The sequence below is a fragment of the Lepisma saccharinum genome, chromosome 26 (genome assembly GCF_977018435.1).
Source record: "Lepisma saccharinum chromosome 26, izLepSacc3.1, whole genome shotgun sequence".
Taxonomy (NCBI): Eukaryota; Metazoa; Arthropoda; class Insecta; order Zygentoma; family Lepismatidae; genus Lepisma; species Lepisma saccharinum.
Genome location: NC_139254.1, coordinates 46,788,494 through 46,810,942, shown reverse-complemented (window position 1 = coordinate 46,810,942; position 22,449 = coordinate 46,788,494). Strand labels below are relative to the sequence as shown.

Here is a 22,449-nt window from a genome sequence, read left to right as displayed (position 1 = left end):
ATGGAACCGATCATCTACACGCCCTCTTCGCCGATCTATTTTCCAGTATGTCGCAACCGCATAGACGACATAGAGTTGGTGGTGACGAACGAGAAAGGAGACGTGGTGGATTTCGCAGGTGCAACGACCACTGCCATCGTGGAGATCAACGTATAATAAATAACATACATAGTGAAAAAAAAATGGAGCAAATCGAAAGTTACGAATTGCAATCTTTCCCTCCCAACCGTCGCACGTTCGCCAATCTGAACGAGGCAAACAGGGAGATCGAATACGACGTGGACGTAGGGGATGGGTTCATTCATCCTCACAGAGCAGACCTCTACCTTCAATTCGACGTGGTGAAGAAAGAAAGCGGAGACGCGTTTCCCGCAGCAGCAAACTTGATACTCGTGGACAACTTCGTGCCTCACCTGTTCTCGCAGGTGGAGGTGAGGAAACACAACACCGTCATCGACAGAATAGATTATCCAGGCATCACGTCGACGGCAGTGGGAACATTGAAATTATCCAAAACGGACGCAGCGTACTATCAGGCCGGGGGATTCGAAGCAGGAACCAAAATATCGACGAGAAGTCACACGGTGCTCTTTCCCATGCGTCTGCTGCCGGGTTTCTTCTCGGACTACAAGGAGATCATGTGGAAGGGAGGACTGCGCGTTACGTTTCGAAGAGCGGCCAACGACAACGACGCACTGATGCGATACTCTACTTTGGGTCCGGACGCCACCACGCCGATAGCCAACACTTTACCCGAAGCAGCCAAGTGCGTCATCCGGAGCATGGAATTGAGAATGCCGGTGGTGGAATACGAAACGAACTACGCCCTCAAGTACAAAGCGGAGATCTTGAAAAGTCCGCAGGTGCCGATTCACTTTCACGGTTACCAGTGCGTGCAGAAGATGGCGTCGGGAAGTCACATGGAATTCGACGTGACGACTCAGTTCAACAACATACAGTTCGACATGCCAGATTTCGTCGTAGTGCTCTTTCAGACCGGGCGCAATAACAATCAGGAAAAAGATTCCAGCAAGTTCGACGACTGCAAGATCAAGAACGTTTATCTGAAGAATGGCAGGAACGAAGTGTTCCCGCGCGAGAATTACAACCTCGACATGACCAAAAACGATTACCTCAAACTTTACGAAGCTTACACGGCTTACAAACGCGTGACCGAGGGAAGCGTGGACATGTACTACACCCCCAGCGAGTTCAAAATCCGCAGGCCGATGTTCGTCATCAACACATCTAAGAGGAAGAAGGTTGTGGTCAACGATCGAACCAACATCAAGGTCGTCTGCGAGTTCCACGATGCCTTGCCCGAGGATACCCTATGCAGTGTCATCCTGATTGCAGAGAAGTCCTTCGCCTACGACGTGAAGAACGAGAGGGTCACAGAGCAGTTTTAACCAGGTTTTTAACATCTTTTCTCGCACAATAAGAAATTTTCTGCACTAGCACAATCAGTTACAATGGCACAATACGAATTTCACTAGTTCAGATCAGTTACAATGTTAATTTCATTAGTTATCAGTTACAATATCTTTTTCATCACTATAGCACGAGACAATCAGAAAATTTGCACAAAAAAATTTGTTGTTGTTTTTACACGTGAAAATTAACAATAAAATTTCTTTTTTTTATCGTTTCAGATGCTGTCGAAACATCAAAAACACATACACACACACTAGAAAAAAGCATGCAACTTTATTTGTAACACACACATATTCTCCATATTCATCAAGAAAATATTATAATAAACATAATTATTTTTATCTATATCTCACAATAAAACTCTATATCCAAAAATATCACAACATCAAATAACACTAGAGTCGTTAGTACACGTTGCATGCATTACGGAGGTCCTCTGTAGGGTTTCATGGAAGTTTGGGGGAAAAAAAAAACACGTAAAACTCTACAGAGGTGCGGTAATCTATAACCGCAGCCATTAGAAAACTTTTACATTTTTGGTTGGGCACCACGCACCCTGGCGAGGTTATAGGGGCCAGGCATTCTAAAAAACAACAATTATTATTTGTTTGTTTGTGTTACAATACATACGCGCGCGCGCGCGTGCGTGTGTGTGCGTGTGTGTGTGTGTGTGTGTGTGCGAGGCACATCGTTTCCCCCCGAGAGAGAGAGGTTTACAAAGGTCGCGATATACAAACATTGGCCCCCGGGGAGTTGGAAAATTACGATATGGCGCATTCGCTCATTACCGTTCCCAGCTATAAGTTTTTCTCTCTCTCTAGCCCTTGCCAACTAAAAAAAAGTGTAGGTAGGAGTTGGTAACACCGCGAGAAAATAGAGATTGTACCTTACAAGAAAAAAACCATTAAGGCGATTTTTATTTGATGACGTTGAACCCGTGTAGTGTTCCCATCCATCCATCTCTCTCTTTTACGGCAGTGCCGGCTCTCTTTGTTTAGTATATGTAGGTTGGCAAAAATTGCTTTATGCACTGTAAAGCAAACCTCAAGCAAAGTTGCCAGCCCCTTGCTTTAGGTTAGGTTAGACAGAAAAAAGCTGTAGGTAGGCTGTCGGCCGTTTAACTCTTCCCTCCCTCTTTTCTCTCTCTTTTTTGTAAAAGGCTATGGCAAAAGTACCAGTAGGTTGGCAACCTTGCTTTATGCACTGTAACGCAAGTCTCAAGCAAGATTGCCAGCTCCTTGCTTTAGGCTAGGTTAGACCAAGAAAAACCTTGGTGATTTTTTTTTTCAAGTAGGTGTTGGCAACACTGCGAGCCCCACTTCCGGTTGCAGAACTCTCAAGCAAGATTGCCAGCTCCTTGCTTTAGGTTAGGTTAGACCAAAAAAAACCTTGGTGATTTTTTCGAGTAAGAAGTTGGCAACACTGCAAGCCCCACCGAGCCCCCAACTTCCGGTTTGTGAACTCTCAAGCAAAATTGCCAACTCCTTGCTGTTTTAGGTTAGGTTAGACCAAAAACCTTGGTGATTTTTTCGAATAAGCGGTTGGCAACACTGCGAGCCCCACCGAGCCCCAAAAGAAGGCGTTGAACTCTCTAAACTGGACTACTTGGAGTGCTGGAATCCACGCAGGAATCGACGCTGGCTTCTTTCGGTGCCAAGTTGCAAGAACTCAACGAAAGCTACAAGCAGTTGAACGTGGAAGTGAAAATCAAACCGTCATTTTCTACCGTAACGGATACCATAGTCGAGCATTTGGTGCCCGTACAAAACACACTGGGTCAGCTTCACAGCAACCTCGTTAGCATCGATACTAAATTCGCTAAACTGCATTCTCTGCAAGCCATCGAAATCAACAGCGTACCCAATCAACAGAGAATCTCCACGTTCGTCGAAGGTAACAAACTGTACATGTTGCATCCTTATCATCCGTACTACAAGTTTCTCCTCGATGGCACGATTCAGATAAACGAATTTTCGTACTGGTCTCACGGTAGAAAAGCTAGCGTTCCCACCATGACTTTGATATCGAATCGTGGTGTCCAGAAAGCAGGAAACATTCCTCTGGCACGTTGGAACGAAACGCGCAACATATATGAAATACACGAAGACGAAGATCTCACCGTTTTCGACGTGAGTGCCGGCGATAAGCTGATCATTCAAAACACGAGCGAAGTGCCACCCTCTTTGAATCCCATCACGCTTGTGCTTCTCTTGAAACGTAATCTTTAAAAAAATGTCTAGGCAAGCCATCGTCGAAGAATTGCATAAATCTGCACGCCGCAACTACGAACGTTTGGCTGTGGTAACCAAGGGCATCGACGACCTCTGGCAAAGCGACCTCGTGGAGATGAGTAGCGGCAATTTGAAAAACGTACATAAATTGAACAAGGGCAACAAGTACCTCCTCACCGTCATAGACACGTTTTCGAAATTCGCATGGGCTCTACCTTTGAAGGCGAAAACGGGAACGTGCGTCACGGAAGCATTCAAATTAATTTTTCGCGAAAGCGGCGGCAGACGACCACGGTTTCTGCAAACGGACAACGGTAAAGAATTTTACAACGCCGTATTCCAAAAGTTTATTCAAAAACATGGCATTCGACATTATTCGAGCTTCAGTCACATCAAAGCCAGCATCGTGGAAAGATTCAATCGAACCTTGAAAACACACATGTGGAAACGATTCACGCTTCGGGGAAATTACAAATGGGTCGACATCCTGCCGGAACTCGTTGACACCTATAATGATACAGTACACAGAACAATAGGCATGAAGCCAGTTGACGTTACCAAGTCCGACGAGCAGCGTTTAATTTCTACCGTTTACTGTCCAAAGTACACACCCACGACAAAAAAAGCTAAATACAAAATTGGAGACCAGGTGAGGATCAGCAAATTCAAACGCACCTTCGAGAAGGGATTTACAAAAAATTGGAGCACGGAACTTTTTGCGGTGGTTCGAGTTTTACCCGGAAACCGACACACGTATATAATAAAAGATAGTAGCGGCGAGATTTTGAAAGGAAGATTTTACGAAGAGGAACTCTCTAAAACAAAACACCCTGACACGTACCTCATCGAGAAAGTATTGCATAGGAAAGGTGACAAACTGTTTGTCAAATGGCTGGGACTTCCAGAAAAGAGTTGGATCGACGCGAACGAAGTGATCTTGTAAGTACGTGGAACGTGGTGAAGCGTCTACCGGATCCGGAAAGTCAAACGAGAAAAAAAAAGAACGGCAAGTTGCTTCCCGACAGCATCCGCTGTCTGATCGTAGGTCCTTCGGGGTGTGGGAAAACGACACTGCTCGTGGACAATTTTCTCCTCGCACCGAATTGGTTAAATTGGAAGAACAGGCACCTGTACGTGTTCTCGAAAAGTTTGGAGCAATCCAAATACCAGCAACTGATGAAACTGTACGATGGTCTGGACATTGCAACGTTCGCCTCGGAAATAAAACCACTCGACGATTGTCGTGAAAATTCAGTCGTCGTGTTCGACGACGCCATCCTGGAAAATCAAAATGAAATTCGCAACTTTTTCACGCAAGGTCGTCACAAAGGAATGGATTGTTTTTACCTAGCTCAAACGTTTTCCAAAATTCCAAAACAGTTAGTACGCGACAACGCTAATTTTATATGTTTGTTTCGTCAAGATCACACCAACCTCAAGCACGCGTACGATGACTACGTAGGCGGAGACATGAACTACAATCAATTTTCGGAAGGCTGCTCTACTTGCTGGAACGGTGACGATTTCGGATTCGCGACGATCGACATGACGAGGAAACCCAACGACGGAAAATACAGAAACAAAATCAACGACTTTCTAAACGTTGCAACGTTGTGAGAAACGACGTATATAAATAACGTCATGACGAAACGAAAAAATCGAAGACGAAAATCTCAAGCTTCGCGATTACCTCGCGAAACGCTTCAAAGGTTGGAAATCCGAGAATCGCGGATTCTACGAAGAGAAGAAACGTCAGGATCAACCCGTGATCGATGCCATCAGCGGTCTAGGTAAAGAAATTAAAAGTGTCACGGAACAAAATAAAAATTTGATTAATGAACTCGTACCGCTCGCAGCTAAAAGTTACACCGTACCCACGCCCATTTCGAGCATTCCTTCGACACCGTTCGAACTGAAGGATGCACCTGCACGACGTCGAGCCATAGGCAGCACGTCGTCGTCTTCGGATAAGATCGAGTTGGGACCTTTGGCACGAGACTACCTGAGCACGGGGAAATTCGACAAGGATGAAGTGTTCGGATTGTATCCCAGCATGGAAACCAGCGAAGGCGGCGGTGTGGTGTGGAAGATAGGGAAATCGAAGGTGACCTTCGAAGGCAACGACATTAAAGTCAATTTAGGCGACAAGGATAGTTGGAACAGGTATCCGGGTACGGTTGGACTGTGGGAACTCGTCGCGAAAAAGCAGCCGAAAGATTACACCGACGAAGATTATCAAAGTTACAAGGAAATTCTGATCATGACGGATGCCTTGTACCAAAACAACGACGCCTCGCAGAATAGGGTGAAATCGAGCAGCGGCGAGAAGTACAGGAATCTCATCAAACCGATTTGGAACCAGGTCAAAACAGGCAGCGGGGTCAAACGCTACAACACGTTACCCAAAGAATTCGTTTGGGTGGACGACGTGAGGAAACTCGTGGACCGATTGTTGGTGATAGCCGGCGAAGAGAATGCAGGCAACCGTAATTTCTACAACGAGAAGGTTGGCATCGTGGACATGATCAGCACGAAACTTTCCAACTTCATCGTGAACGACGACAAGGGCATAGGTTACCTCATCAAAATCATCAACACGCTGCCTCCGAAATTCTGGAACGTGGCCGAAGGAAAGGGACTCGTAAACGACATCATCAACAAGTTACCTTTCGAGATGCATCTACCTGGCTACCAGTACTGCGGACCGGGTACCAAACTCGAGAAAAGATTGGAGAGAGGAGACAAGGGTGTGAATCCGTTGGACGCCGCATGCAAAGATCACGACATCGCCTACAACACCACGCAGACGGATCTGGATGCACGTCACGAAGCAGACAGAAAGTTAGAGCACGCAGCTTTCGAAAGGTTCGTGAGCAGAGACGCATCGCTGGGTGAACGGGTCGCCGCACTGGGTACCACCATCGCCATGAACACAAAACAAAAATTGGGGTGGGGTATATAAATAACATCCAGTAAAAAAAACAACATGGCTTGCATAACTGATTTGCCGCACGAACTACTATCTAAAATATTCAAAAAGGTAGTTAACGGAGATGTTAATAAACTTGTAATCATGGCAAGAACGACGCCGGAATTTCGCATCCCTTGTGAAATGGTTCTCAAGGACCATCTTCGGGAGATCAGCGGCCTGAGGTGTGGTGATCTCAACATTCTGCTTTCGGCCGCGGGGGAAAAATTAAACGAGAGGTCGGACGAACTGCACGAGGCAATGCAGGGAAGAAGACGTTATACTGATGATTGGTACAAGTCTATGCAGGAAACTGAAGAAATCATCACGCACATCATCGCGTTCTCCGAAGCACGGACTTTCTTCCTCTGTTAAAATAATAATAATATATATACATGTCAAAAAAACTTGATATATAAATAACACACATCGTGAAAAAAATAATCTTCGGTATATATAAATAACACACATCGTGAAAAAAAAACAATTAAATTTCCCTAACACACACACTGAAATTTTTCTCTTCTTCGATATGACAACTGAAAAAATGAGTGATCTCCAAGCATTAAAACAAATGCTAAATTTGTCAGTCGAGTATGTAAAAATTCGGGAATTGGAAGTCGACAAATCTTACACGATAACTTCCGGTTCAATCGTTTCTACCCAGTATGGTCCCAAGGTACGCCTGTTGCTCAACGCACAATACAGTCTATTTTTACCAGATCGATACGCTAACATGTTATCCGACGAGAAGCTATCTATTTTAATCGAGAACAAAACTCGAATCGTGTACAAGGGGACAAAGGAACTTCTTGGCAAGAAAACGAAGCACGTAATAGAATTTGTGTAGCGACTGCGAGGCCTTGAAAATATATAAATAACATACCGTAAAAAACTACGCAAGAAAAAATCTCAGAATATATATAAATAACATACCGTGAAAATAACGCATAGAGCATCAACATGAAGCCCAAGGGTGTCGTGTACCAGATACCATACTCCAATCTTAAAAATCTAGGTGCCCTCGATGGGTTACTCACCAAGAAACAACGCGAGAAGAAACGTTCTTGCTTGTCGAAAGGACACGGAATGAAATTACTGCTCAGCACACCTCAATTGAAAAGATTGCAGCGTTCGCGGAAACAGCAAAAGATCGGAGGTTTCATATTCAGCATCCCGGCCATCCTAGCAGCATTGGGGGCCGTTGGAAGTTTGGCCGGCGGAAGTGCCGCCATCGCGAAAACCGTCATCGACTCGAAGAAGAACAAAGCGGAATTGGAAGAACAGAAACGTCACAACCTGGCCATGGAGAAGAAAGGAGGAAAGGGCGTGATGAAGAAGTTTAAAAAAAAGAAACAGAAGCACTCACCAACCGAGACATTGAATCTCTGATCGAACCGTTACAAATCAAACACTTCAGAGGAGTTTTTATGTCCGACTCGTTACCTTCAAGCGTGAAAAGAAGAGAATGTGGAGTAGTCAACTTGGACGGTCAAGAAAATCCAGGCACGCATTGGATATGTTACCACAAAAATGATGATAAAGCATTCGTTTTCGATTCTTTCGGAGGTGTTCCACCTACAAATTTAATTCATTATCTGAAAACAAGCAAAACCTCCATATACTACAACGACGAACGCATTCAAGATTTCGGAGACGTGAACTGCGGTCATCTCTGCCTCTCCGTGCTCGCGTTTCTCTCTAAAATAAATAACCCTACGATCGAGGATTTCCAGAAAGTACTGTGGAACCTCAAACAGCATCACTAGGATGGGCGTGTTCCATCTCACGAGCGAATCTTCCATCTTGAAACTCACGCTGCACGACAACATCGTCTATCCTAAATCCGTGGCTCTGCGTGCATTCTACAGCATGTACCTCATACCCAACGTTACGCAGCACAACAACAAAATTAGCGTCGGAAGCGAACACATCGTCGTCACGCCAGGCCAATACAATCTTTCCACTTTGCAAGCTCAATTACCCAAAGGCACGTACCTTTCTCAAAATTCGGTCACGCACAGAGTGGAAATCCTGTCGGCGACGGAGACTGTGGACCTGGGCACCATGGGAGAACTTTTAGGTTTCGAGAACGACACCAAACTCGAAGCTGGCATCAAGCACACAGCAACCAACATTCCTAAATTCTTGGCCATAGAGACTCTGAACGTACACTGTAACGTGGCAGAAGGTATGATCACGAAATCCTCGGACGGATTGTTAGGAAGTCACAAGCAGACGGGAATCATAGCCACTTTCAAACCAAGTTCCGAATTCATGGAACCGATCATCTACACGCCCTCTTCGCCGATCTATTTTCCAGTATGTCGCAACCGCATAGACGACATAGAGTTGGTGGTGACGAACGAGAAAGGAGACGTGGTGGATTTCGCAGGTGCAACGACCACTGCCATCGTGGAGATCAACGTATAATAAATAACATACATAGTGAAAAAAAAAATGGAGCAAATCGAAAGTTACGAATTGCAATCTTTCCCTCCCAACCGTCGCACGTTCGCCAATCTGAACGAGGCAAACAGGGAGATCGAATACGACGTGGACGTAGGGGATGGGTTCATTCATCCTCACAGAGCAGACCTCTACCTTCAATTCGACGTGGTGAAGAAAGAAAGCGGAGACGCGTTTCCCGCAGCAGCAAACTTGATACTCGTGGACAACTTCGTACCTCACCTGTTCTCGCAGGTGGAGGTGAGGAAACACAACACCGTCATCGACAGAATAGATTATCCAGGCATCACGTCGACGGCAGTGGGAACATTGAAATTATCCAAAACGGACGCAGCGTACTATCAGGCCGGGGGATTCGAAGCAGGGACCAAAATATCGACGACAAGTCACACGGTACTCTTTCCCATGCGTCTGCTGCCGGGATTCTTCTCGGACTACAAGGAGATCATGTGGAAGGGGGGACTGCGCGTTACGTTTCGAAGAGCGGCCAACGACAACGACGCACTGATGCGATACGCTACTTTGGGTCCGGACGCCACCACGCCGATAGCCAACACTTTACCCGAAGCAGCCAAGTGCGTCATCCGGAGCATGGAATTGAGAATGCCGGTGGTGGAATACGAAACGAACTACGCCCTCAAGTACAAAGCGGAGATCTTGAAAAGTCCGCAGGTGCCGATTCACTTTCACGGTTACCAGTGCGTGCAGAAGATGGCGTCGGGAAGTCACATGGAATTCGACGTGACGACGCAGTTCAACAACATACAGTTCGACATGCCAGATTTCGTCGTAGTGCTCTTTCAGACCGGGCGCAATAACAATCAGGAAAAAGATTCCAGCAAGTTTGACGACTGCAAGATCAAGAACGTTTATCTGAAGAATGGACGCAACGAAGTGTTCCCGCGCGAGAATTACAACCTCGACGTGGCCAAAGACGATTACCTCAAACTTTACGAAGCTTACACGGCTTACAAACGCGTGACCGAGGGAAGCGTGGACATGTACTACACCCCCAGCGAATTCAAAATCCGCAGACCGATGTTCGTCATCAACACATCTAAGAGGAAGAAGGTTGTGGTCAACGATCGAACCAACATCAAGGTCGTCTGCGAGTTCCACGATGCCTTGCCCGAGGATACCCTATGCAGCGTCATCCTGATTGCAGAGAAGTCCTTCGCCTACGACGTGAAGAACGAGAGGGTCACAGAGCAGTTTTAACAAGTTTTTTACATCTTTTCTTGCACAATAAGTAATTTTTTGGACTAGCACAATCAGTTACAATAGCACAATACAAATTTCACTAGTTCAGATCAGTTACAATATCTTTTTTGCACTATAGCACGAGACAATCAGAATTTGCACAAAATTTGTTGTTGTTTTTACACGTGAAAATTAACAATAAAATTTCTTTTTTTATCGTTTCAGATGCTGTCGAAACATCAAAAACACATACACACACTAGAAAAAAAAAGCATGCAACTTTATTTGTAACACACACATATTCTCCATCTTCATCAAGAAAATATTATAATAAACATAATTATTTTTATCTATATCTCACAATAAAACTCTATATCCAAAAATATCACAACATCAAATAACACTAGAGTTGTTAGTACACGTTGAATGCATTACGGAGGTCCTCTGTAGAGTTTCATAGAAGTTTGAGAAAAAAAAAACACGTGAAACTCTACGGAGGCATGACTTTGTTAGCCGCGGCCATTAGAACTGTGTTGGGCACCACGCACCCTCGCGAGGTTATAGGGGGCCAGGTATCCTAAAAAAACAACAATTATTATTTTGTTTGTTCGCTTGCGTCACAATACAGGCGCGCGCGCGCGTGCGTGTGGCACATCGTTCCCCCGAGAGAGGTTTACAAAGGTCACGATATACGGAGTTGGAAAATTACGATATGGCGCATTCGCTCGTTACTGTTGCCAGCCATAAATCTCTCTCTCTCTTCATCTTACACCAACGTTGCCATCTCTATTTTTCTTAGTTGTAAGTAAATTGCCAACACACTCTAGTTAATAATGCTACATATTATACGCACACACGCACACACATACTATATTACCATCCACCCATCTCTCTCTCTTTTACGGCAGTGCCGGCTCTCCTTGCCCAGTGTGTGCAGGTTGGCAAAAATTGCTTTATGCGGTGTAAGGCAAGCCTCAAGCAAAGTTGCCACCTCCTTGCTTTAGGTTAGGTTAGACCAAAAAAAAATCTTGGTGATTTTTTTTCGAGTGTGGAGTTGGCAACGCTGATTTTTACTTGAGGGCGGTCAACCGGGTTGATTGCACAAGCAAAATTGCCAGCTCCTTGCTTTAGGTTAGGTTAGACCAAAACAAATCTTGGTGAATTTTTTTTCGAGTGAGGAGTTAGCAACGCTGATATTTACTTGAGGGCGGTCAACCGGGTTGATTGCACAAGCAAAATTGCCAGCTCCTTGCTTTAGGTTAGGTTAGACCAAAACAAATCTTGGTGAATTTTTTTTCGAGTGAGGAGTTAGCAACGCTGATATTTACTTGAGGGGGGTCAACCGGGTTGATTGCACAAGCAAAATTGCCAGCTCCTTGCTTTAGGTTAGGTTAGACCAAAAAAGGCTGTGGGTAAGCTGTCGGTTGTTTAACTCTTCCCTTTCTCTTTTTTTTTCTTGTAAAAGGCTATGGCAAAAGTACCAGTGGGTTGGCAACCTTGCTTTATGCACTGTAAGGCAAGCCTCAAGCAAGGTTGTCAGCTCCTTGCTTTAGGCTAGGTTAGAGCCAAAAAAAAAACCTTGGTGATTTTTTCGAGTGAGGAGTTGGCAACACTGCGAGAAAATACCTCAAGCAAGGTTGCCACCTCCTTGCTTTAGGTTACGTTAGACCCAAAAACAAAAACCTTGGTGATTTTTTCGAGTAAGCAGCTGGCAACACTGCGCGCGAAAAGTAGGTCAAAGGGTAGTTCTAGGATCGCCCATTCCACCTACTGTTATGCTACGACAAATGCTACGGAAATAGAGCCGGTTCTTTCCTTGAGAAATGCCATGAAATATGCCATGGCATCTGAAATGCCATAACACTTCTAACTTTACACGGTAGCATTTTGGTCATGGCATAAATGTTAAGAAAAATGCTAAGGAAAATGTTTTCGTCTAAAGCGGGCTTTACAAAGATATGCTAGCCGACTATTGGCTCATCAATGATCAGTATAGGAAAATAAAATATGTAATATACATATCACAGAATAGTCTAAATGTTCCAATGTTGCAGACTATTGTTGCACATGGACAGTAAGATTTTCCTATGGGTATATTGCATGATGCATTTAGCACTTTCTTTGGAATGTCTATGAGGTTACCAAATTGTGCTTTGGTAGCTTCAGCAGATTTTCAGACACAAGCAGTTGGTGTGGAAGAACAGTCCGAATTGACCGTGTCATAAAGTTCCTATTCTCTGTCTTTCTGCATAGACATGAAATTATTCATTGATTGATTGATTTGGTGTTTTAAGACCACTCTTTGCACAGTAAGGCTAATGTGTTCTGGACCTACAGTTTAACGTGGGAAGAACTTAAATTACTTCCGATATGTTATTAAAATAGGAGGAACAAGTTACTTCCATTTCTCTTGGTGTGCCTCCCCGATGGCGCAGTGGTAGCGTCGTCACGTTTTAATCAAGCGGTCCCAGGTTCGATACCCGGTGGAGGCACATAGTGGTTCGGATCACACTTTAAACTGTAGGTTCAGTCCCGATTAGCCTTATTGAGCATAAGTTAAACTTAAAGCACCAACTCAATCAATCAACCATTTCGTTTGGTTTATTTTGTCAAAAATAAGAAAAAAATGGCTCTAATTAACTTGATATCGAACTTTACAGACTGACAATTATGCCGTCCAAAATTTGATTGTTCTTTAGATTACTACATTTGTGAAGTATGCACAACAAATTCACACAATGCATGGTTTAAAAAGACGCATTTCGCAAAGTTGACAATGTATTCATCGTTCCCTTTTTATGAATTCAAAGTTATACTTGAGTTGCTTACGTGGATACATATTATATAACATTACATAATATCTAATTATACATGACTACAAATATGCAAATACCTGTATTGAAGTTGGTTATGTTTACTTTTCCAGAGAACAGCATGCTTCTGAACTTCCTACGAGGTCGAAAATACAGTTTGGAAGAGTCAAAGGCAAAGCTGGACAAGTACTACACTTACAAAGGAGTTCTTCCTGAATATTGTTCTAACCTCGATCCCCTTTCGGATAAACTCAAGTTCTCACTTGATCATCAGTAAGCATTAAACAAGCAGTATATTCTAATTGATATTTAATTCCAGCTATTTACACCAGAACTGAATGCCAATAAGACAACAACCGAATAGGTCGGAAGTGGCTATATAGTACATCTTTAACTACACAAACTTGCAAATAACTTACTATTACAAGTACATTTATATAATCTTATATTTCTCAACATAATTATTAGTAACATTAGTTTATCATCTCGTCTTACCAGTTGTCCGATACTCGTTTTGGTTTGATTTGGTTTGATTTGGTGTTTTAAGTCCACTTTATGCGCAGTAAGGCTAATCGGGACTGGACCTACAGTTTAAAGTGGAATCCGAACCACTTGTGCCTCCACCGGGTATCGAACCCGGGACCCCTTGATTACAAGGCAATGACGCTACCACTGCGCCATGGGGGAGGCCCTCCGATACTCGTATCATAAAAGCCACTAGCCTTCTGTCTCAACCAAATACATGCATTGACCCTTAAGCAAGCATTAGAAGACGCATAGCATAAATGCTATGCAAATGCTTCCAAAAATCTTATAGCAGATAGTACGTTACACGTAAGCATTTTATGTAACCTTTCGGATACAACATGAAATGCACGTCGACTTACACCATCTATGCTGAGTGCACGGTGTTTACAATTGAAACAACTAAAATATTCTTCCATACGTGTACAGTAAACGTTGTAAAGTATGTATTTAAGCAGCGCCATTGTTTTGTACCTAATAACGTTTTACAGGAAACGTTATTCCTCTCGGTTGAATAGTTATCGGCTTTTAAAAATACGAGGTGATACATTGTTTACAACATCTCACGCGGCCGCCATTACAACTGCACTCGTGACCTAGAGGTCGCTTCTGATTGGTTATGCTACGAAAAATGCTACGGAAATAGGACGTGTTCTATCCTTGAGAAATTCCATGAAATATGCCATGGCATCTGAAATGCCATAAGATTTTTCGCTTTACACGGTAGCTTTTTGGTCATGACGGAAATGATAAGAAAAATTCTAAGGAAAATGCTTTCGTCTAAAGCGATGTTTATACGTACATTTCCTCTTGTCTCTAAAGACGTAGCGGTAACGTCATCATCTCACAATCAAGGGTTTCCGGGTTCGAAACCCGGTGGGGGCACATTGCACAGTGGTTTGGATCGCACTTTAAACTACAGGTCCAGTCGCGATTAGCCTATATGTGCATAAAAGTGGACTTCAAACGGAACTGAAACTCAAATATCTTTTGACTATATTGCTGCACCGATCGGTATTTAGTGGCTAATCTTCGTACGTAGGACTTCAAATTTAAAATAATTAGTACGGAAACTTACGTTCCATAAGGAAAGTAGCAGACTATATGGGGAAGCAATACAAGCATCGTGTTTGAATTTGACATTTTGAAGATCTTGTGAAAAATGTGGAAAATACATTTGAAGAGTCTAAGAGAAGAACCTGATAACTCAGATTTTACGTTACTTCACAGGAGAAGGCATTCAAAGTTTCGACTCAATACTTTCCAATTTTATATCATTTTTAAACTTCCACATTTTTCTGGTCTTACTTGGTTTGTCATCTGTAAGAACAGAACTACAGTAAATTGATTAAATGTGATTTATCGGGTTTTCCCCCTGTCATCTTCATTTATTAAGAAGTGGTCAAAAATCATCCTTTGCCATGGAAATTTAACCTCCTTTTTTCCTTGATAATGAAAATTTGTTTTAATCCACTTTATGCACGTACAGCCTAATCGGGACTCGAGCTACAGTTTAAACTAATATCCGAGTCACAATGTACGTCCACCGGGTGTCGAACCTAAAACCCTTTTATTACAGGGTCACAAAGTTACAACGTTGCCAATGGGGAAGCCTTCTCGTCGACGGTGAAACGAAAACAAACGCTTCAGCCAAGGGCGTCACTCACATTTAATCAGGCATTGGGTACACGTACCCTGACCAGGCTAACAAGGCCGCGCTTAGCGTCAGAGAGGTGGTGGGGGTGGGCAGAGCAAAGGTGTACAAGCTGCTGCAAAGGCTGGTAACTTCAGTGGCTTTCCCCCTCTACATGCAATCCCGTTCCTCTAACGTGTTCATTGGTGGAGCCGTCTCGCGTTACTACTTGCGCAGACTTGTATTCGTTCGCTTCCTCCAGAGATACTTGGGACAGAGTGTACAGGAGAGTGTATGCTAAAGCCAAAATGTTTGCATGCTCTCCTCGTGTTATTGATACAATCTCCACCTGTGTTGTGTTCTCGGTCAAGGCCTTCTTTCTTCTATAAAAGTAAACGCAATTATGGGTCTTTTTCGCAAGGTAATAAATTTTATGGCAGGACCAACTTTGAAGGTAGTGTTTAATGAGGAAGATTTTTTTCTTCCAGAATATACGTTTCCACTTTCCCAGACACTTATTATTAACGCACGTGTGTGAACCTTGCTCAAATCCAGATAAAATCATGATGACACAACAGTTTGGAAACGGCGGTTCTTCCGGCGCGACAAAACCAGTTTGTTGTTTGTGCTGCAGAAACACTGTAAGCCGTTTGTCTGCAAAGATATAAATTTGTCGAAGCTAATGTTTTAATACCAAATTTAAATTTTGCCCCCACACAAAATAGAGAACAATAGGAAAATACGGGCCTTCAGCGTTGCAGTAGTAGCGTCGTCGCTTGTAATCAATGTGTCCCGGGTTTGATTCCCGGTGGAGGCACATTGTTGTTCGGATCCCACTTTAATCTGTAGGCCCAATCCCGATTAGCCTTACTGTGCATAAAGTGGACTTAAAACACCAATTCAATCAATCAATCAATCAATAGAATAGTCTTGTTCGCTGCACTTTTAACTCTCTCCACTCTGGCGTCTAGTTTGATACGCGGGTCAAGACTGACTCGTCTACTTCGTTGATTTGGTGTCAAGTTGCGTCTTTGGTGTCTGCACCGTTTGCACTACGTTCTGGAACTGTGCAATGTATGGTGTGTGGTTACGTGGTGCCTGATGACTAGACGTCGGAATTTAGGTTTTTAACCTATTATTTTCCTTTACAGGTATGTAAGAAATAATAAGTTATGCCAGCGTTTCGTTAAAAAACGCAACGACTGATGAAGTTTTATGGTGTTTAAAAAAATCTATTTTCCTTGTTAGAACCTATTGTAGGTTTATGCGCCTAAATCAAGTCTCTTTTTAGGTTTTTGTATATTTTTATAGGTTTTACAGGATTTTTATGTCAGACGGATGCATTTGCTTTGTTTGGTCACGAAAAAATTCAATGACGAACGTACTCTCTGTCGATTTCACTTCCTTCAAATCCATGGTGATTTCTCAAAGCTCTAAACAAAGCAAAATGTCTAATGCCACTGTTACCTGTACAATCCAAAGTGGTTTGATCTGTGTGGTCTTGCTCACTTTCGCGTCACTTCGGTGCTTTATCGCATTCACACCTTGCAAACTAACATTTCAGCATGGAAGTTTGCACCACTGATTATGTTCTTGTTGAAAGATTATTTTCAGCATATAAGATGATCCTCGCAGACAAAATTGCAGAATTTAAGGAATTTTGAATTATTTTAAGTTTTTTTAAACTTACTTCAAGATTTTTCGACCCTGACTTAAGATTTCAACCTATTTTAGGGTATTTCGAACCTATTTTAGGATTTTTAGAGCCTATTTTAGGAACCAAAAAGCACACTTTTTAGAACCTAGAAATCAGAGGTCTACTGATAACTAATCAAATGAACGTTGTAAGCAGCAGACAGGCATTTGTTGAAATTTCTGAACTTGTACATTGCTATCCGTCTAGTTTATTCAACATAATTTCCTTGGACAAGCCTGACACCAGGATACACCTGCACTACACCGAGTGTCAAGTCAAAGAGTGCATCGAACTAGGCCTGGTCATTTTGTAGTATGAATAAAAATGCGGAGTCATGAGAACGTACTCCAACGGCAGCGTGGTAGAGGCACAATAAATTAGCATGTACTAATTTTTTAATTAATAACTTCTCCACTTTATTATTTTAAGAGTAACCATTTCTGGAAGACAACTTACACGCATACATACAAGCATAATTGCACAGTGGGATCCATGAGCATTAAAGTGCAAATTGTTCATGACTATCTTCATTATGGTTGGCCGCGGTGGCTCAGTCGGTAACGCGTCTGACTACCATGCTAAAGGTCCCGGGTTCAATCCCCGGCCGGTTCAAAAATCCGGGAACACTCTAACGATGGAAGCGGCCCCGGCGCCCACCCAGCGTCGAATAACATGGGTACCTGGGGGAAACCCTGGGGGGTACAGGCGGTCAGGGGCGTGATGCTGATCACATCACCTCCACTTACGACCGGATCAAGAAAGTGTGGGGCGTTACCCCCACACCCCCTATACGCCTTCATGGCGTGGTGCTAAGCACAGGGGAGCACTTTACCTTTTTTTACCTTTACTATCTTCATTATTTTTTTCTCATGCTTCCTATGTGTTTTAAGCAATGATTTTTTATGTATACTGATGCAGAAGTTGTCAACAGCTTGTTTTGTGTTCTCTTTTAATTCTTGAAGCTCTGATTGGGTCAAATAAAGTGCACCAGCATGGTGATGGACAATTTGCACGGCAATACTCATGGATCCCGCTGTACATGATAATTTTCAGTGGTCTATATTACTTACACTATCATGTGGTCACGTCGTTATTAGGAAGTTAAAGGGAGATAAAAGCTTATAACGAGGATGAGTATTCTTAGATACTAAAAAGTTTTAAAATAGGGAGACAAAGAAACACCGAAAATGCAAAATAGGTACTAAAAATGGTATAAAAGAAAGCAGTTATCTTCGAAATAAATATTGACAGAAAGAAAAAATTGAATGTCTTAGCCGGAAGGGAGCCAAGCCCGACTCCTCACGCATACTTTCGATTGTATGCTCTTAATGCCTTGGTACCTTTGAATAAACCAGGACGTCAGTTCCACTGCATTTATACGGATTCCCAGCCTATTTACCTACTTTATTTCTATTGATTGAATTATAATATACATATTATTATACAAAACAATGAGACAAAATAAATAGAACATACAATGCATTGAGGTTGTTGAAGTGTTTTTAGTTTGTGTTATAAAATCCATTCTGGGTAACCAGAACGGTAATAAGTATAATGCGTTGGTTAGTTTTACATAATTTTATGAAATATATAAAAATGGATGTATGTGCGTGTGTTTGTTTGTTCTGGCATAACTCTCGAACGCCTGGAACGATTTCAACCAAATTTGAAACACGTATCACTTGCAACCTGGAAAGAAATACTGTGGGGGTAAGACACCCTGACACCCCTGGGGGTGGGATGGGAGGGGGTGACATGCAAAAATAATCGAAAACGACCGATATTAGTGTGGAATCCATAGTTTTCGGGGTCGCTAAGATGAGTAGTGACACCCCCAATGCCATACAACTCCAAGACAGCCCCTGCACTTCTAGGTGAGGGGGTGGGAAGGGGGTGACAAGTAGAAAAAATCGAAAACGACCGATATTAGTATGGAATCCATAGTTTTTAGGGTCAATTAAATGAATAGTGACACTCCCAATGCCGTTAAAACTCAAATACACCCCCTGGCACCTCTAGGGGAGGAGGAGGGAAGTGGGTGACATGTAGAAATAATAAAAAACGACCGATATTAGTATGGAAACCATAGTTTTCGGGGTCGCTAAGATGAATAGTGACACCCCCAATGCCATACAACTCCAAGACAGCCCCTGCACTTCTAGGTGAGGGGGTGGGAAGAGGGTGACATGTAGAAATAATCGAAAACGACCGATATTAGTATGGAATCCATAATTTTCGGGCTCGCTAAGATTAATAGTGACACTCTCAATGCCGTTCAACTACAAGACATCCCTGGCACCCCTAGGGGTGGGAGTGGGAAGGAAGTGAAATATAAAAATAATCGAAAACGACCGATATTAGTGAGGTATCAATAGTTTTCGGGGTCGCTAAGATGAATAGTGACACTCCCAAGGCCGTTCAACTCCAAGACACCTCTGGCACCCGTAGGGGTTGGGGTGACATGTAAATCGAACGATATTAGTGTGGAATCCGTAGTTTTCTGGGTCGCTAAGATGAATAGGGATATTCCCAATGCCGTTCATTTTTTTTATTCTTTCTCCTGGAGGTGGAACTAAAAATGTTGTTAGATTTATATTACAGTGAATTTGTAAAATATATTACTTTATAATTTATATATATATATATATATATATATAACTTATAATTTTAAATACCTGTAAATAAAATGAGTTACATATTACGCTATAGTTAGAATTCATTAAACACCCGGGCAACGCCGGATAATGAGCTAGTTTATTATTAATAAACAGGGAAAGGTGAGTAGTTGTTTATTAGTTATTTATTTCTATTGTAAATTGTTTTGTCATCATTAACATCAAAACTAGATTCTTTCATTTTTTATCACTTTCTGTTCTTTTATTTTGTTTATTGTTTATTTAGTTTCTAAAGAGTCACTTTTGATTAAACTACCTAAAAGCATACACTACATAATACATAGAGTCTTCTCATAAATTAAAAAACTATTTGTAAACGCAGGAGCCCATATTTTTCTGGCCAAGGAACAAGGGCGAGTTCTCAGCGGCTACTTATGACGTACGTTATTGCATAAAATTATACACAATCTCCGAGTTCTGCCCAGCCAGTGTTTCTCAATGTTGTAGCCACTGTACATAAGCACCTGTCCATTTTGTTGTTCCTCCATTGAATCAAAATATGAGTGCAAGCTCAAGGTTGGAAGATCAACATATTGAGGTGCAGGTACTGTTTGTGTAAGCAGGTTCTCAGTTTTTTTATTCATACGAAATGGATCCATAAGTGGGATCCATAAGTATTGCTCAGCAAATTGTCCATTACTATTTTTCTTGGTTTTTATCTTCATCCTACGTGTTTTCAAGGAATGTGTTTTTAGAGGTTGTAAGCAGATTGTTTGGTGTTTTGTGTTAGTTCATTGACATTGTACAGTCTATTGATTTTGATATTGTAAAGAAATATACCCGCTGATAAGACTTAGAAGATTGGAACTGTGCGTACAACTAAATTTCAATATTACTATAGTTTCAAGCATATTACTCAACATTCCAAATTCTGACGGCTACGCAACACTTTAGAATAATTTATCATCTTCCTTCATTGAGTTTAATTGAATAAAATTTAATATGACGACATTGTCAAGATAAATATAACAAAGGGAGTAAACGTGGTGATGGATAATTTGCTTGGCAATACCGTATCACGACCAGGTGTGACTCGAACCCAGGACCCCGAGCGTCATAAATTAACAAGCTAATCATGTTCAAAACGGGGTTCTGCTGAAGCATTGGAAATGAGTTTCTTAAAAGCTAATCACGCAAAGCGATCGGTAGAATATGAAAATCAGGAAATCAGCATTTTTTCTCAGAATCGCCGTTGCCAAAGGACGCGCTCGAGGCAACGGATTTAGCGATCTGAAGTTCAAATCCCGAATAAATAGTCCGCGTGAGAAAATCTCGTTCTTAGTTGTTTTTATTTTTTCATCGAATATAGTAATTGCTAATGTGCTCCTAAATAGTAGAAGTAACAGAGTACGTTCCCTAGTTCCGATTTATTACAGGTTAGGACCCCGTCGAAGCGAGGACTTCCAAGGACAAGATCTTCCAGCAGAACAGCACGTAACGAACATCTCCTGTGTCTTTACTGGCCCCACGGCCTCCAGATGGCGCAGTGGTAGCGTCGTTGCCATGTAATCAAGTGGTCCCGGGTTCGACTCCCACTTTAAACTGTAGGTCCAGTCCCTATTAGCCTTATTGTGCATAAAGTTGATTAAAAACAACAAATCAATCCAATCCATTTACTTGCCACGCCTGTTCAGTCAAGTGAAGTGTTAAATTGAATGTGCGCGAGTTGTTATTTCACACGGGCTTGTCCCCTTTACTGGTTTCTAAGTCCATCTCGCTTAGCGAGTAGCTCGAGGCTAGATTATCCTATCTACGATCCCCCAAATCTAATTGTAAGGTTTAGTCGATACTTATGGATCCCACTGTACGTGCACGCAAAGGCTTACATATGATTATTAAAGAAGTTAGAAATATTCTCTGAACATGTGAAAAATCTAACTCTTTTTATTGCGCTAGCAGAACCTTTTGAATTGTATTTACAGTGAGTGTAAGAGTAAGAAATATTCGTAAATATAGAATATTCTAGTTCCTTGTAATACACACTTTCGTCCATTCTGGCACTGGTCACCATAAAATACAGTAAATGTATGTTCACTGTATTGAATTTTTAAATACTATACATGTGAGAAAATTAAACAAATTGTAGTAACGGCGCTTGAAAGAGGCGCAAAACATATTAGTATACACTTTATTTACTTACAGTAAATGAACCAAAATATGTATACCATTACTTAATTTTACACAATCTGCCAGTCACAATAATTAGAGGACTTCCTAAGAGCGAGTTGTTCATGTTAGCATTCACTAAATGATCGTTAAATGTCTATATCAAGTAGTTTAGTTTTACGTCATTTTAATGTTCATCTTGACAATGTCAGCATATTAAATGTTAATCAATTAAACACAATGAGTGAATATGATAAATTGTTCTCAAATGTTGCGTAGCCGTCAGAATTTGGAATGTAGCGTCATACACTATATAGCCAAAAGTTACAGCACATTCAAGTGGTAGTGTCATGGTCTCGGGCTGTTTTAGCTGGTTTGGGCTCGGGCGATTAGTTTTGGTCAATTGCAACATGAACAGCGGTGTTTACGAGGACATTTTAGACAATAGAATGCTGCCCACACTGTGGTAACAGTTTGGAATGGCCCTTTTTCTCTATCAGCCCTATAACGTCACTGTCCCTAAAGCAGGGTCTATTGCGTCATGGTTTGAGAACAATCAGGTGGATGTGCTTATCTGGCTCGCTCAAAGCCCCGACTGGAACCCCATAGAACTGGATGAACTGGAGGGACGGTTGCGTGCCAGATCCACTCAACCAAAAGCCACTCATGAGCTATTCACGAGGCTACAGGACGAGTGGA

The 22,449-nt window shown here is 42.3% G+C and overlaps 1 protein-coding gene across 2 annotated transcripts in view; it reads left to right on the top strand.

Annotated features, from left to right (window-relative positions):
* Nucleotides 1-22,449, top strand: part of LOC145979335 (alpha-tocopherol transfer protein-like) — a 236,394-nt gene that overhangs the window by 200,341 nt on the left and 13,604 nt on the right. The window contains exon 3 of one of the 2 annotated variants that reach the window (XM_083112193.1): nt 13,229-13,388. The exons of the other annotated variant lie outside the window; for it this stretch is intronic. Within the exon in view, the coding sequence (XP_082968319.1) occupies nt 13,229-13,388 (160 nt within the window). The remainder of the gene's footprint in view (nt 1-13,228; nt 13,389-22,449) is intronic. 2 annotated transcript variants of the gene reach the window in all.